Source organism: Rattus norvegicus, chromosome 6 (assembly GCF_021556685.1).
Source record: "Rattus norvegicus strain SHRSP/BbbUtx chromosome 6, alternate assembly SHRSP_T2T, whole genome shotgun sequence".
Classification (NCBI taxonomy): domain Eukaryota; kingdom Metazoa; phylum Chordata; class Mammalia; order Rodentia; family Muridae; genus Rattus; species Rattus norvegicus.
Window position 1 is genome coordinate 100,535,187 of NC_141539.1, and position 17,183 is coordinate 100,552,369.

Here is a 17,183-nt window from a genome sequence, read left to right on the forward strand (position 1 = left end):
CAAGCCAGGTATGGTAGCACACGCCATAATCAGCAGAGCCCGGTAGACCTCTGGGATACATACACAGTAAGAATCTATTTCCAAAACTGAAAAGAAACTGAAAAAAAAAAAAAAATCAGAGTAGGATGCAGTCCTGCTGAAGTCTCCATGACAGAAAGAGAGGTGACAGACTAGGGAAGGGAAATGACAAAAGTTTGCTATGCTCATACAAGAAGTCATTTAAAAAAAACAATAAAATATAACCAGATTTCCACCATTCAAAGGGGTTTTGATCTGTTTGTTTTTGAATTTTGTATCATCCAGAAAATACATATGAGAAAGACAGTAGAGGCCTACAAATCTCTTACAGTATATATAACTCACCAGATGACTGAAGAGCCAGATAACCTAAGAGACCAAACAGTATTAAAACTAACATAACTTGCCCAACCTTGGTCCTCTCAGAGGATCACACAGGACCACAAGCCTGAGGACAGGGTGTAGAAAATAGCCCTGGAAAGAGCCCTGTAACCACAACGGCAGGCAATGTACCCATAATAACCTATAGGCACTAAAAAAGGATTAGCCATGTTGCAAGTCTACGTAAAAAACTCTAGCGTGGGGAAAACATACACGCAGATTCCTGTGAGCCTTTCACAAGCTCAGTGAGTGAGCACCACACACAGGGGCTCCTGTCCGGTGCTGACGGACAGAGCTCAGTCCTTCTCTTCCACCCTCCCTCTCCTTCACGTTATTTCTCACTGTCCTCTGCAAACATTCCAACTCAAGGGAAATTGGCTTAGGAGCCCACACATTCAAGCATCTGTCTTCTTCTTTTAAGGAACGTTGGCCTCAAGAAAGGACACAAAAATAAGGAGTTGATACGTAAGTAAACTAAGTAGACAGCCTGGCACTGGTGCCCTGACAGTTTTCTCCACTCTTCCTCTCTCTCACTGCCATATGGCTCTGACCTTTGCATAAACTAAGGAAACCCACTAAGTGATATTGCAAAGACAGGCATACAAAGTCCCCAGGCACCTACTACTTAAAAAAAAAAAAGAACCCGGGGTATGTACTCTGTGACCTAATCACATGCAGCTAGCCCAAATATGAAAAGAGCTCTGTTCCTGGTTGAATTTCCAGGGGCAGGATGTAAAATGGTTCAGTTAAGGGAGTAAGACCTAGGCATTGGACCTGCAATACAGAGACCCAGTGGGTCACGGAAAAGTATTGCACTGAAACCCAGTTCCTCTCTTCTGGCATGCTAATTAGCAAGCACATGAAACACAAAAGCATGCATTGATTTGCCAATATTTATTCTAATTTGGTCTCTTCCTTCCAGGAATCCCATGCTAACCAGGAAGAGTTAATGGAGTTTCTTTATAACACATGTGAAAAGTCGAGTACCTGTAGGTGGGGCCATGATGCCTCGAGGGTAGGTTCATCTTCTTCTGGGTCGAATTCATTGCTGTCACTAGGAGGGAGAGTTCTGAATATATTGCAAGACACCTAAAAATAAACAAGCAGCAATCAGGTCCAAGTACCTCTGGCCGGTGCTCTGGGGACACAGTGCATTAGGGAATGCCACGGAACTGAAAACAGGGACTTCTTTCCACAGGCTCCGGGCTGCGACCACGTAGAGGCAAATCTGGAAAGCCCAAGGGTGACATCTGGCCGTCTCCGAAGCAGGACTTCTTGTCCTCACTGACACCCTACTCAAGCCCTGTGGCTGGCCGGGCGTGTCCCGTCAGAGCCCCACTGGTTTCCATACCCACCAAATGTGCTTCTAACAAACCCATTTACACTAATATACACAGAACTACCAATGGCTTGAAAGCACTTCCTTTCCCTGGCTCATTCACAATTCACACATTTATTGTTAAACTCATAATGAAACTTCTGACATTCACACACATTAAAAAAAAAAAAATTGGATCAGGAAAGAAATTTAAGAACCTTCCTAACATCCTTTAAAATCAAGCCTAATCTTGTCCCAGATGGTTTAGGAATTACTGTGGAAGCCCTTGACGAGCTGCATGTATGTCTAAAGCCCCACAACTCACCATTTCTTTGCCATAGGCGATATCTAAATTAGATGCTGACTGTCCAGCTTTAAGACTGGAGACTGTTGAAGAAGGACGAAGAAGACTCAACGGATTTCCTACTATGCATAGTACAAGACTGTCATCACAAAACAGCTATTTCTTAAACCTGCGAATGCTGTTCTCGGCTTCCTTTTTCATTTCCTTGCTAGCTCTTCTGCTCCATATTCACCTAACCTTGTAATCAGACACATCCTCTGACCTGAAGACTCAAACAGGAACAGCAGAGAAATGGATAGAAGGGGACAGAGGAGAGGGACAGAACATGAGAGGCCTTGCAGGATTTTGTACACGGTAGAAAATGATGAGCTACACTGTGCTGCTTTGAGTTTTCTTGTGTTTCACTGTGGAACCTGGGCTGGCTGCAAACTCAGGATCCACCTGCCTGCCTCTGCCTCCAGAGTACTGAGATTAAAGTACTGTGCCTGGCTGCTGTGCTGGTTTGAGAAAGGAAGGAGAAAAGCTTTAGAAGTCCCATGGGATCAATGTGTTTACAAGTTCTTATTAGTACTTATCGGTGTATACTCTGTTCTAGGCACTGAGAAAATAATAGTGAACAAAGAAAAGCCACCCTTCGTGAAAATTCTATTCTAGTTAAAGCTGCAATGTCCCATTTCCTAGTTATGAATAGTCAACATAGATGCGTAAGCTATGAAAGATGATTGGCTGTTTCTTGAAGTACAACAGGAAGTTGTAATGGATGGCGCACAGGGAAGTCACATGACTTGATTTGTCCTTTTAAATCAGTCCAGCAGTTCCAGAGAATTTAGGTAGTATGATAAGAACAGAGGTGGCTCAGACTAGGGGATGGCAAAGCAAACAGGATGTGTGGTTAAAGGGCATTGAAATGCTAGCTCAGTGGTTAAGCAAACTGACTGTTCTCCCAAAGGTCCCAGGTTCAATTCCCAGTACCCATGTGGTGGCTTACAACTTTCCATTAACTCCAGTACCAGGGGCCCTGACATCGTCTTCTGAACTTCACAGGTACCATGCATATACACATAAATACATGCACACACACACACACACACACACACACACACACACACACACACCCCGCACACGTAAAATTAATTAAGTGAATCATTTACAAAGAAACAAATAAACAAAGGATGGTTTCCCAAGATAAAGACTGGGAAGCAAAAGATGTTTTGTTTTGTTTGCTTGCTTTGGTAGAAAGACTCAGAGGTTCAGCTAAAGATATACTAAAAGCAACAAGACATATGAAGTTGGACTTGGACTGGACAGATTGGGGTTAGAGACAACTGAGAACTTACATGTGCATGGATACTTAGTGCCAGGGTTTGACTGGATCACTTTGGAAGAGCTGCTGTACACCCCAACATTTGGAAGTGAAGTACATCAAGAAGTGTGCGTTTAAAGCAGGGTAGAAGAATGAACTGGAGGTTGCTATCTCTGAGCTAAAAGAGGAGACAGATGAGAAAGAGGAGGAAATAGCAAGGAACGTTGTCCAGAGACTGAAAAGGATGTCATGTCTACGGCAGCCATCACAACTCCAACGGAGCCCTGGAAACAGAAGCCGGGGAGCTGAGCTGCTAGGTTACAAGCACCCAGCAGCTCCAGTGGAACCTGGGCTGTCAGAATCTCCCCAGTGTTCCAGAAAGTCAGCTGACAACATTCTCTATTTTATTTCAAATAATGGGAAATATTAGAAATCTTTTTGCTGTGGGTAATTTTCTCTTCTAGCAATTATGAGATATTGTATCTAAGAAGAAACTAGTCACTTAGAAACTAGTGACTAGATACCTATTCATCTAGAAGTCTCCTCAGTTAGCCAGCCATACATATCCAATTCACAAGGTCCTTTATCCAATCTGAATTACTGCCAGTGATTATTTTTTTTCAAAATCACATTTTCATCTGACCTACGTCACTTTGCTTGATGTGCTTTGGGGAAGCTTTAGAACTTTAGCCAGCACTCATCCGTTGTCACCCATGACGACTGTCTTTTTTCCTTTCTCTTCACATTTGAGTCAGGAAAGGGTAGAAAACAGCTATCTATCTATCTATCTAGACAACTCCTGAGTAGACACTGGAACCTGTATGCAGTCTGGGACACACCAACTCTTACAAGGCACCTACTGCTGTAGCCATCTGTTCTCTGATCTGTCTCTCCCCAGTCCCAGAACTAAAAAACTTGAAATACGCATGTATTTCTAAGACCTACAAGGAACTCAACAAGCAGCAGCAGCAGCAGCAGCAACAACAACAACAAAAACCTTAGATGTATTTATAAAGTTATGGGATGTGGTTCTACTTTAGCCTAATTTCATTTAAGTTTTCCAGGGGATTTAGACACACTCATGTTATCTGGAAGAATATTAATGACTGTGCAGTGTTCAAAGCCTCTGGTTTGGTCAGTTTCATTTTCTGCTACCGCATCAAAAGAACACCACGGGGTATAGTCATGTCTTTGGTGTTTATTAGCTTACTTCTACATCCTCTCCAGAGGAGTCTGACGGTCTGAGTGAGTAGCTCCCCAGCAAAGGGGAAGAGCAGCAATGAGTGACCCAGCTTCTGGCCCAACCTGGAATTCAGTATGTATTAACAAGATGCCATGGACGCCAATCCAAGACGAGGCTGAAAGGGCTCCATAAAGCTGTCATTTGCAACATTCTCCAAAGTATAAAATTGGAAATAAACTTTCTGTTCAATCAATTAGAAACATACATCAATTCCAGGAAATAGTATGAAACTTTAAGTACTGTGGTTATAGGGGAACACTAAAAATTAGGAGGAAGTTCCTAACAAGGTTAGTTGAGTACCTCATGCTGACTGTACCACTATGGCTCCAAGAACAAAAACAGGTAAAAAGAACACTGTCATCAAAAGAGTCAAAAAGCGAAACCTCAGCTCATAAGTGATTCAGAACTGAATGAATGGGTGGGCGAGTTAAATGGTAATAGTTAACTGATAGATAAGTGGACGGATCTAAGTGTATAGTTAAGTGGGGAGTAGAGGCCACTTGATTTATCTGCAATAGTTTATACGTGGGGTCCAATTTGAGGAAAGGGCACAAGATAGCCCCACCCCCAAAATGGTGAAAGTCATAAATCTGCTTCCATTAAAGCACTTGTGATTTTCAGTGCCAGGCTAACAGTCCAGCGGGAGTCTTAGCATGTGTACATAAGTAGATCACAACCACCAGCAACCGCTGGTCATGCTCAACCATGCAGCAGTGCTATAGTGAGCTTACATGGCTAGATGAAAATATACTTACGTATTTCCAAAGGTTCAAACAAATCCCTCTATCTTAAGATACATGAGGCACTAGAGGTACTAGTAAGCCCTCTCTTTTATTAATTCAGGACTGAATTAGCAAAAAGATACAATAGAAACTCCCAATGTATATGAGGGGCTAGAAAGATAGTTAAGGGGTTTAGAGCACTTGCTCTTGCAGAGGCCCTGGGTTTGATTCCCAATACCCACATGATGGCTCACAGCCATCCATAACTCTTAATCCACAGGTTCTGACACTCTCTTCTCTGCAAGCATCGGGTATGTACGCAGTACACACATGCATCCAGGGAAAACACATATATGAAATTAGCAAATCATATACTAGGCTTCCTCAGCTATTTTATTTTAACTTAGGGTGGTATTAGAATGAAAGAAAAGTATAAGACAAAGATGTCTTTGAGGAAGTCTGACTCACTTTCATCCCTAAGACATAATAAACACTGAATACTGTAATCTGACCAGAGGCTTGAAAGCACTGGCCTGACCTCCAACCTCCAAAGAGTAGCCATAGAGAGAGCAAGGCTAAGGAATAGAAGGAATGGAAGGAAGCACTGTAAAAACCTGTTCAACTCTCTCAAAGGGAGAGAAAGCAGTTAGCAATTCTTATCCAGACTTCCTGTTACAGTACAGAGACCGAGTGGACGGAGCATGGAGGTCCTCAAGGTAACAAGAGTCTAGTTCTTAGGGTTCCTGCCCTGATACCTTCCTCCCCCACTGCCACAGCCACCCCTGGAGACCAAGGATGAGCTGACTCATTCCTTCCCTTTCCTCTAACTTCCCCTGCCTCTTCTGTATTCTCTCATTTTCGAAGCTGTCCCATTTCCCCATTCCCCCTGCCCATCACCTAGCTCTTTCTTGGGTTTGGCCTATCAGTGACACTCCAAGGCACCCACAGGCAATAGCATGCCTGCCTGAATGCCCCACTCCTGCCTCAGATCCTTGGCATCAACCATCTCCAAACCTCTCCACTCAATGCTGCCTTCCTTAAATCCCTTGTTTATTGTTCAGCTCACACTCTGAGACCCTCAAGGACTCCTTACTGGCTTCTGAATGCCTGGCACCTCATAAACAGGTATAACTGGGCTTGACAAACAGAGACAGGACATGTAGCTAAATCTAAATTGCATAAGACATTTTTAAAGTCAACTCCATGTAATATTTGGGACAATCCTGTTTTAAAAAATTATCTGAAATTCAAATTAACCATATGCCTTGTATTTGCAGTTGCTAAATTTGACAAATGTAAAATCACACTGATTCTAGTAAGAGCCTGTGCAAAAGAGGAGAGCCACTGCAGGTGAGGTCTCGGATCTAAGGACTGCTGTGAGGACCTGCCTGTTAGTTCTTTTGAAACTTAGACACCTCTGATCACTGTGAGCAAAGCAAATGTCAAAGTCATGGCCAACTGTGAAAGAGAAGACTACAAAATTCCCATTTATGGCTTGATTAGCAAATGGGGAAATTTCTTAGCATTTTAAATCATTTTTGATTAAATAATATATTACCTTGTGACTTAATAATTGCAAAATACAACTGTTACTGCTTAAAGTTATTTGATTTATTCCCCGTCACTGTCTCCACCCATAGAAACCTCTAATTTTACAATAGGATTTTTGGTTGTTTTTTGTTATTGTTGTGTCTTACACATTATAAAAACTATTGTGGCTGGCAGGAAGTAACTACTCCCTAAGCATTCACCAACCTGAATCTAGAACATACAGAAGGACAGGGCATAACAACAGTTAATCTTTTAAAAAGAATAAACACATATTTAGTTACATATCTATTAGCCCCTTTAATATTTATGTTCTGCTAAACTAAGCAGGTGATGTAATCTAGAGACGGCACTGTATTCACATTATAATAAACTGACCTAAATCATTTCTCTGTGCTCTATAATGTGTTCTCTGTATAGCTGAGTACCATCATTACTGAATAAAAAGCAGATGAACTGCTTGATCTCAGAACATTCTTCCCACTTTAATCTGCAAAGCTATCATTTCAAACAACTATACAAAACTCAAGTATAACAATGGTAAAAGCAAAAAAATAATACCACGAAAGGCATAAAGTGAATTCCTGGGATTAATCTAAAAAAAATTAAGGTTCAAATAGAAAAGAGTGTCATCTAGGGAGTACCCACCTAATTAAGAGGTATTACTATTCTTCTGGCATTATTCACAGTAAGGCTCCATAAAAGTAGCCAGTTCAATATCCTGGAGGTTCTGTCTAGCTTATTCACTTACTTGATCATCCAGCCAATAATCTAACACACACTGAAAAATCACTAAAAGACTCACTTAGTCAAGCACTCACAATCCAAGTGAGAACCCAGTAATTACAATGTTGTAGCTAAATTAACAATTATTCACATAATCAACAATGATTAATCCAAATAAATCCAGTAATAGTGTATCTAGAAGGAGAAATCAGGAAAAGCTCTGTCACATCAGGGTTTTTCCATGCAGCTCTGACTGACCTGGAACTCATTCTGTAGACCAGGCTGGCCTCAAACTCAGAGAGAGACCCATCTGCCTCTGCCTCCCAAGTGCTGGGCTTGAAAGCACACACCACCACCTCCACCACCACCTCCTCCACCACCACCACCACCTCCACCACCACCACCTCCACCACCACCACCGCCACCGCCACCACCGCCACCGCCACCACCGCCACCACCACCACCACCACCACCACCACCTCCACCTCCTCCACCAGGGAAAAAAAATGTGAAAATTTTAAACAGTTCATCAGCATTTCTCATAGATGGCATTTTAAAAAGCAATTCTATCAGAACAAAAAATATGAATATAAACATGACTTGGACCTCTAAATCAGATTTATCTGAACACATAAAACTATTTTCAAACATATCAAAACTCATACTAATATTGAACTAAGAACTAAAATTCTAACAAATTTTCTAACATTAAAATAATATATATGCATGTATAAATGTTTACAGAAAATAAACAAAAACATAAAGTGTCAAGTTCCTTACAGTAACACCAAGTTTAAGAATCATTAATGGCACAAGAATAATGATAAAACCTCTTTTGAAATTTGCCCTTTGAATTGATTATGGATAAAGAGCAAAAACAAGGACAAAAATCCCAAAGCACATTATGATACTGTTTAAAGAATTATCAGAAAGTTAAATATCATAATATCAATGTTAAGTAATATTACCAATATACTTTTAATTTCAACCATAGTGACTTGAATCAAACAGGACTTCCTAAGCGTCTACCAACACTCGTGCTTATCCCAAGTCCAAGTCTCACCAGCACTCATGACTCAGAAACACTGTGAATGCAGGTGCTCACTCCTCAATTTTTAGTATAAAACTACATTTGTGGACAAAGTTCTAGTCCTTTGAGGAGACCTTCTCTGACTAAGGACACTGCATAGCTCACGTGACAAAAAGACATACATTCATGAAAGTTGTGAGATCTTTTACAACATGCACAAACCTGTAAGGAGACTAAAGACATTTCTAAAGACCTGTGGTGCATTCATCCTCACGCTTCAAATCTAGATCGCAGGCTTTCTAGAACACAGTACTGTTCTGTTATACCTTCCGAATCTAGATCGCAGGCTTTCTAGAACACAGTACTGTTCTATTATACCTTCTGAATCTAGATCGCAGGCTTTCTAGAACACAGTACTGTTCTGTTACACCTTCTGAATCTAGATCGCAGGCTTTCTAGAACAGTACTGTTCTGTTATACCTTCTGAATCTAGATGCAGGCTTGTTATACCTTCTGAATCTAGATCGCAGGCTTTCTAGAACACAGTACCGTTCTGTTATACCTTCTGAAGAGGCAGAAAGAGCATCAATGATTTTTTCGAAAACTCCAAGAGATAATTGATAAAAGAAAACAATTTTAAAAACTTTAGGGGCTGGGGATTTAGCTCAGTGGTAGAGCGCTTACCTAGGAAGCGCAAGGCCCTGGGTTCGGTCCCCAGCTCCGAAAAAAAGAACCCCCCCCCCAAAAAAAAAAAAAAAAACTTTAAAATATTGCCTAATCAGAATTTTTTTTTTCAGAGCTGAGGACCAAACCCAGGGCCTTGCACTTGCTAGGCAAGCGCTCTACCACTGAGCTAAATCCCCAACCCCTCAGAAAATTTTAATACATAGACGTTTCCAAAAGAGTATGAAAGAAATTTTTAAACAAACAAACAAATACAACGCTTAGGCATCTCCTATTCTCCTATTCTTACAAGGAAGAAATCATGTTTAATGACATTTCTGTTGTCAACTATTTCGTTTTGCCAGGCACCTAATCTAGAACAAAGATAGCCTGGACTACAGAGAGATCCTATTTTCAAAAACCTAATTTTTAAAGGTTATTTCTGACTATATGGGATATGTAAATTATACATATTTCTACAAAATTTAAAAAGAAACAAAAATGTGTTTTCACTGCTACTGTTCCTCCTTGAAATATTTAGCGGTTCTTATGATAAGTCAGTACAATTAGATTAAGAATATAATTGATTATTTCTGCAAATAATTTAGCCCCTTTATATTCTGGGTATCAGAAGGATGAGTCCTGTCAATTACAAAGAAAAGGAAGCCATGTCCTAAGGGATCAAGAACAGAAAGCTAAAACTCAGAACACGCGTGAGCACAAAGCTAAGTACAGGGGGGAAACTGAGCAAAGGCAACAAACTGTTTCGCTCCACTGGCCGGGACCTGCTCCATGCTAACTAGAGAACAGAAGCCCCCAAGACAGGAAAAGAGATGAGAGTACAGGGGGAAGGAAAAAGATGACGTTTAGGCACGACCTTGTCCACATATAGTGATTTTCAATGCCTAATCAACCAAAGCTCATAGAAGGCAGTATTTATAAAGCAGAAATGAAAAAATAAACCCAGGTGTTCGCTCAATAGTGGAAAATCTGATCTCTAGCACGAGGCAGGGAAACGTGCACACAAATTTGGACAAGAGTATAAACAGTGAAAAAGTATAACACGCATAATAATGAAATACTCTCATGAAACTGAAAAATCTACAGCTATTCTTAAGAACTTAGATGCATGTTATTGATATTTTCAATTATTTATATTTTCAATGAAAGCAGACCCACCTGTACATGTGTGTGTATGTGTGTGTGTGTGTGTATATATACATACACCATTTAGATAAAGTTGGAAACTATGTAAAAATAGCATCATTGTCAGATCCACGCCTGTGCTCTAACTCTCTCTGTACCACAGACAGTCTTACTTTAAATGGGACCTCTGAGGTTTGTGGGTTTGTCTGGACAGAGACTGACTGGGTTGATTCCTTTCTACCCTAACACCCTGGAAACTCCCCTTTGACTCTTTCCTCTGGCCCTGACTGATGTTTCAGAGAACAGGGTAATCTGGAAGCTGGGGAGGACGCTTATAGATCTTCTTATTCAATGTAGTCCCCAGAAGACCCACTTCTCACAGCAGCGCCTGCACTCCCTAAGCAATGGTTCTCTCCAGTTCTGGCATCTCAGGGGAAGCAACCTTGTTTGGGGGGGGGGGGGGGGAGATCAATTCACTCCCTGGTGTAGAGAGAGTGAGACAGAACCAGGAATCATGGCTTCTTACATAAATTTTGCTCCAAAAGCACCTGGCTTTGCCCGAGGCATCCTTTCTTTGAGATGTATTTGTGCAGCTCCTTGTTAAAGGTGTGACTTAGATCATTTCCAGGGCACCTTTGCTAAGGCTTTAGAGCCTCCTTTCTCTGATCACTCAAGTTAGTGAAAGACCTGCATCAGCTACCCAGATTCCAAAATGATGATTCTATGATCTTTCCCCATTTTCCATGTTCTCATGTCTTTACTTTCATAAACTTAGTTGAGACTCTAAGCAGTAAATGAAATAAACTACGTACACATTCGATCTATTTAATAAAGACTCAGCAACTAATTTCCTATCAAATTTTTCTCCTATCCTCTACTAATTTCTGCTAATTCAAAAATTGAATTTCTTTATACAAGTCATCAATCCCTTTTTATGGGGAAAGAATCCAATGAAACAGCCAGAAACCCAAATGACAGCTTCTCTAAGCCAAGGCAAAATGAGAGACCCACATAAGCACCTGCCTCCCGAGTGTACTGGTCTCAGTACGAAGCAAAGTAGAAGGCTCAAGATCATTCTGGGTCTGCAGAGGAACACAGAATTCAAATGAATGAATTCAAGCCACCCTTTCGTTAAATGAAAACGTATACCATCTTAGGGGAAGTCAGCATTAGAGCCAAGGTAGAGAAGGCTTCCTCCTCAGTTTTCTGTCACCATATCCACCTTGGCCTGTGGATATCTTTAGTTATTCCATTTCCAGTCCAGGACAGCTCTGACATCATCTCAAACTGGCTCTGCTCAGGACCAAACTGCCTCACCGGCCCCACTTACACCGGGAGGGCGCTGCTCCCACCTTCTTACTCTTCCAGTGGGCTGCTATTCTTTTGGCCTTTTGGGTGTCCCTGATTTTATACAATTATTAAAGTCATCAAACTTTCACTAAAACGTTTAGCAGGTTTAAGTTTGAGGCTTTCAAGGGGAAAGTAAAGACTGAGATGAAATTGGTTTAAAACAGTGATGAGTATCCAAACGTAAACAATGATGCTCTGTGGTGGGCATAAGCAAACAAATATAGGAAGAACTTTTCAGAGATGTTCTTTTCCACTTCCTTCCTCTCTGTATCCACTTGACAGGATCAAGACAACAGTACTCAACTACCCACGCCTATGTGCTAAACTGCTGGCCTCACCCTCCTTAGAAGAGCAAAGACTCTTCACAGAGATGGGAAAAAGTAAAAACATATTTCTATCTCACCTGTGACCTCTTGCCCATGTCTGTCTTCCTAGCTTGCTCTGCTCTCTGCAACATAGACCCACCCCTGACTTCCTTATTACCCATGAGTCCAACCACAAACCCTCTACTATGGTTGGCTTCTATTTCAAGATTAAATCTCATTCAAAACACAAGGCATCTTTTTACCTGATGAAATGGTTACAGGGATATTGAATTAACTACCTTGAATGAGATCCTTACACAAAAACATCATAGGGAAATCAACTTCACAGAGATGACTATATTGTATTCTCTCCAAAATTGGAAATGTAGCAGTAAATCCAAAAGTGAAAATTGTTGATATTTAATCTTAGAATCCAAAAATAGAGGTGTAAACACCGCAGCAGCCAGTGCTCACTCTGTATAAACAACGCACAGATCCTTGCACCACTGGTGTCTGCAGACAAGTCCCATCCCCGTTTCTCCAGCTCCACCTCCGTCACGCAAGGCATGAGACAGGCTTTATTCAACCTGGTGATTTCTGAGAGCCAAAACTTTCAAACAGATAGAACAATACTTTGACTTACAAAGTCGTCGCTGAACAACTGATTTAAACACTGAGATTCAAAATCAGCTAACACTATGGGAAAATTTTTAAATTTTAAAAGAATGTCTCTGAAATTCAGAATTTTAAAAAGCACACACAAAGCTCACACTACTCCTGGTGTACATTTCTAGCCCCCATTTGAAAATACTGGATTGTGCTGGAGAGATGGCTCAATGGCTGATCTTCCAGAGCCCCTGGGTTCAACTCCAAGCACCCACATGGTGGCTTATAACCATCTGTAACTCCAGTTCCAGAGGATTTGATGGCCTCTGTGGGGTACAGCATGAATGTGAAGTCATATACATAAAATTAAAATATATAAATCAAAAGTGAGGAAGGCAGGCAGGCAGAGGAAACCACTATGCTAATGAAGAAACACTACCAAACTGTCACCACCTCCCCTCTATACCTGTGCACCTGTTTCATGGGCTCTGTGACCTTTCATTAGTAAAACAATGTCCTGAACTAGCTTAGGGTCATCAATACACACCAGACTTAAATTTGACCGCAGATCCTGCCAGCAGATGACAGTCCTCCGTACCACAGAACTACTGCCTAGTCTGTCGAGGTAGAGCTGACACGGGCTCCATCAGTAGAACACAGGGGGTGTAGATATTAGCTCCTCTGAAGGAATCCCAGAGAAGGTTCTAGGGCTCACACGTTATTTCAACACCACTACCTCATAATTTTTTTATTATTTCTGACTCTGCTTTTAAGAACATCACAAACTTTTAAAAAAGGGGGAAAAAAGCTCCATTTTCCAGCACCTAATCATCTAATCTTAACAACTCTTTTTAAAAGGAAAACAGCACAGGCAATCAAAAAGGAAATGCATTAGTCCAGACACTGTTCTACCTCACCCTCCTATAAGGCCCAACTTTTGCACAAAGGGCAATTCACAATACTCAAAACTGTTCTTCAATAAAACCTTTTGTTACCAAGGGCCTAGAAGTATCTTCTCCACTACGGCTTGCTTGGCCAGCTTACTGAAGTCTACTTGCTCTCCAGCTTATCATATTGAGAGCAGTCCTGTTCTGACTCATAAGCATCTTTCTTGCATGTGTGGTCCCCTGTGCCCATTCACCTCTGGCCTCCTGTGAGGACACACCCTCTTTTTTCATCCCTCTTGCCTCTAGCCCTCATTCTCAAAGTTCCTAATCTTCTCGCCACACTGCAGGGGAACATCAGAAGTCATACATTTCATCTTGCTTGAGTTTATAACTCAGGTTTGGCTTTAAGTATTGGTCAGTGGCCAGCTACCGCCTGGAAATGGCCTGCTCATTGTTTTCCTGCCAAGTGCTTGCCCCTGGCATTACAGTCTCTGAGAGCTCCACTCCAAAGGACACGGTTTTCTCTGCTTCTTTCTGCTAATCAGCTGTGTGCAGTCAATCCTCCCCTCCCCTCCTCTCCTCTCCCATCCTCCAGCCGCTCTCCCATCTCCCAGCCAAGAAATAACTACACTGGAGAAATGCCAAGAGCTAGAGCTGTTAAAGATGCTCTTTGCTCTCCGTTTAAGATCCTCTTCGCATGCTGCAACTTCCCACCTTCTGGATGACCACTGCTATCCCTGTGAGCTACACGTTCATCTTCAAGATTAAATTAAAAAGTTAGGGGAAAAGACACTGCAACCTTAAATGCAGTATTCTGACTCTGCACAACTCTGGACCAGTTTTACAAAGGAGGGCTAGAGAGAGAAGAGGACACTCAGTACAGCGGGATGGTTTTATTGGATATCAGTGATTGACAGGTCACACCTCTCAAAGAATATTAAGTATACTGAAAACCCTGAGCAACCTTAATTTAAAGCAGGCCAGAAGCAATACAGCTTAAATACTAAGCAAATAGTTATTTCCTAAGTAAAAACTTTTCTAATTAAAAAAAATTAAAATTAATCAGTTAAAATCCCAATCTCAAACCCCTTAAGAATTCTTGAGGGGCAATAAATTGTTAAGACAGGAAGGGCACGAATACACAATTATATCAAGAAATATTATTTAGGTGATTTAGGGGGAAGCTGGAAAAGGAAGTAAGAAGTCAATATGATCAAGACATATTCTAACTGTGCAAGAAATTTTTTTAAAAATGAGTAAGTTTTTCTGGTTAAAAAGTGAACACTCAGTTGCACAGCCCACATATCATCTGCCTTTGTCAGAAGCAACCAAAGATACAAGAAAGACTTCAGAATCTTTAGATTCAGGGTTGGAGAGACAGCTCACTGGTGTAGAGTACTGGTTGCTTTCTCCTCCAGAGGTCCTGAATTCAATTCCCAGCCTTCACATGAGGGCTCGGAGTGGCCTATGACTGTAATCTCCTGTGATCCAATGTCCTCTTCTGGTGTGCAGACAAAAAAAGCCATACATAAATAAATCTTTTAAAAATATAAAGAATCTTTAGATAGACAAGTTCAAGGGGCCAGGTGTGGTGGCACATACCTTTTATCCTAGCACTCAATAAGCAGACACAGGTGGATTTTGAGGCCAGCCTGATCTACAAAGTGAGTTCCTGGACAGCCAGGGCTACATAAAGAAACCCTGTCCGGGGGGGGGGTTCAAGAAAAAAAGCATAGTATAGAGGCAGCACACACTCAAATAAATACAAAATACATATATATGGGAATTTATAAGTACTTCTAAATATATTTTATAACTAAATATAAATTTATATAAATATAAATAACAACCTACCCAAACTGACACTAAGATAAGATTGCTCCCAGAAGCGAGAGGTTATTAAATGAAAGTTCAGTGCCAGGAGTGGACTATAACCCTATAAGCTGTTGGTCAGGGAGGCACCAGGGCCCCCAAAACAGTCAAGATAATTGTAATTGCCGTTGTCTACCCATCTGGTAGACCGCAAAGAACGCAAACTAGATCTGGCCTAGAAGCTCCCTCTCTGCTATCTCTCTGCCCCTCACAGTGTCAGAGGGTCCTGTACAGGATACTAGGGGACAATAGGCAACAATGGTCTTGCTCAGCTGCAGACCATTACTGTGTGCAGCATTACTGTCCAGCCCACAGGGGAAGCCTTTAAGGCAGTAGTGGCGAGTCTGTCATAATGGTAACCAACCACTCTCTGCTTGGATCTGTTGCTTGCTCTACAGCTCAGAATCTACATCTGGTGCCATAAACCCCAGTCAAAGGCCATAGCAGGAGAAGTCATAGGCACTAGTAGGAAGCTACTATTGCTATTTTGAAAATGGACCTGATGTGCCTGTCAAGCTGCCTTTAAAACACCTGTTTATGCCCTTAGAGTAGCCACCAGAAGCTTTCTGGTCACGGAAGCTTCCATTTGCAGTGATTAGTAAGTAAAGAGACTAGTAATTGGTCAAGCACTAAGATTAAATGACTAAGGATTAAAGAGATAGCTCAGTAGTTAAGAGCACTTGCTGGGTTCACTTCCCAGCATCTGTAAGGCGGCTTATAACCATCTGTAACTCCAGTAGCAGGGGACCCAATACCCTTTCCTGACTTCTGCAGACACCAGGCACAAACTGTGTATACAAACACACACACACACACACACACACACACACACACACACACACACACACATATATATATATATATAAACATTAATACACATAAATCTAAAAAAAGGAAAGGAAAGAAAAAGGGAAAATATAAGAGAAAAGAATAAATGTCTAGGATTAGAAAGATGGCTCAACAGTTAATAGTCTATTCTACTCTTACAAAAGATCCAAGTTTGATTCCCAGCACCCATGTCAGGCAGCTCACTCACCTGTAACTTCAGCTCCAGAGGATCAATACTCTCTTCTGGCCTCCTGAGGCACCTTCATTTTATATATACAAAGCTCTACACAGTCACATAGTCACATAGTCACACAGTCACACAGTCACACAGTCACACAGTCACACACACACACACACACACACACACACACCTTTTTAAAAAGAGATTATTTATTTTTATATGTATGGGTATTTTGCTTTCATATGCAGTTGTACACCATGTGTGTGGTTGTCCTCAGAGGTCAGAAGAAGATATCAGATCCCCCAGGACTGGAGTTATAGAAGGCTGTCAGGCACTATGTGCTCTTGTACCATGTATAAGCAGTCAGGACTCTTAACTACTGAGGCATCTTTCCAGCAGGATTTTTTTTTAAGGATAAATGACTGGTGAACACATCCAGCTATAAACAGGACATCTGAATCACCTCCTCCAAGGACCAGGGACTATCAGAGAAGGAATAGGAAGAGCTGGATGCGGTAGGAACTAGTATGGAATGCTGTCTTCAGGACAGGGAACGACTGTTTCACTCTTCTACTCTCGGCAATCTATGCAGGGCTGGACATGCTGCCGCGGGAGCAAAAGGCACTCACTGGACCCCAGTCCTCCAAGAGGATTATATGTAGTTAACAGCTGATGGGGGAAGAAGGCATTTCCTTCAGTGTGCAGTCAATGGTGAGGCGCCCAGGAACCTGCAAACAATCCCCTACATCCCT

The 17,183-nt window shown here is 41.6% G+C and overlaps 1 protein-coding gene across 16 annotated transcripts in view; it reads right to left on the reverse strand.

Annotated features, from left to right (window-relative positions):
• The window catches only part of Ppp2r5e (protein phosphatase 2 regulatory subunit B', epsilon), a 149,604-nt gene that overhangs the window by 42,894 nt on the left and 89,527 nt on the right, over window positions 1-17,183 (reverse strand). For all 16 annotated transcript variants that reach the window (NR_197772.1, NM_001106740.1, XM_087552753.1 and 13 more), the window contains 1 exon segment: window positions 1,387-1,488. Coding sequence is in view for 15 of the 16 variants with exons in the window: in NM_001106740.1 (NP_001100210.1) it covers window positions 1,387-1,488 (102 nt within the window). In the remaining variant the exon portion in view is untranslated.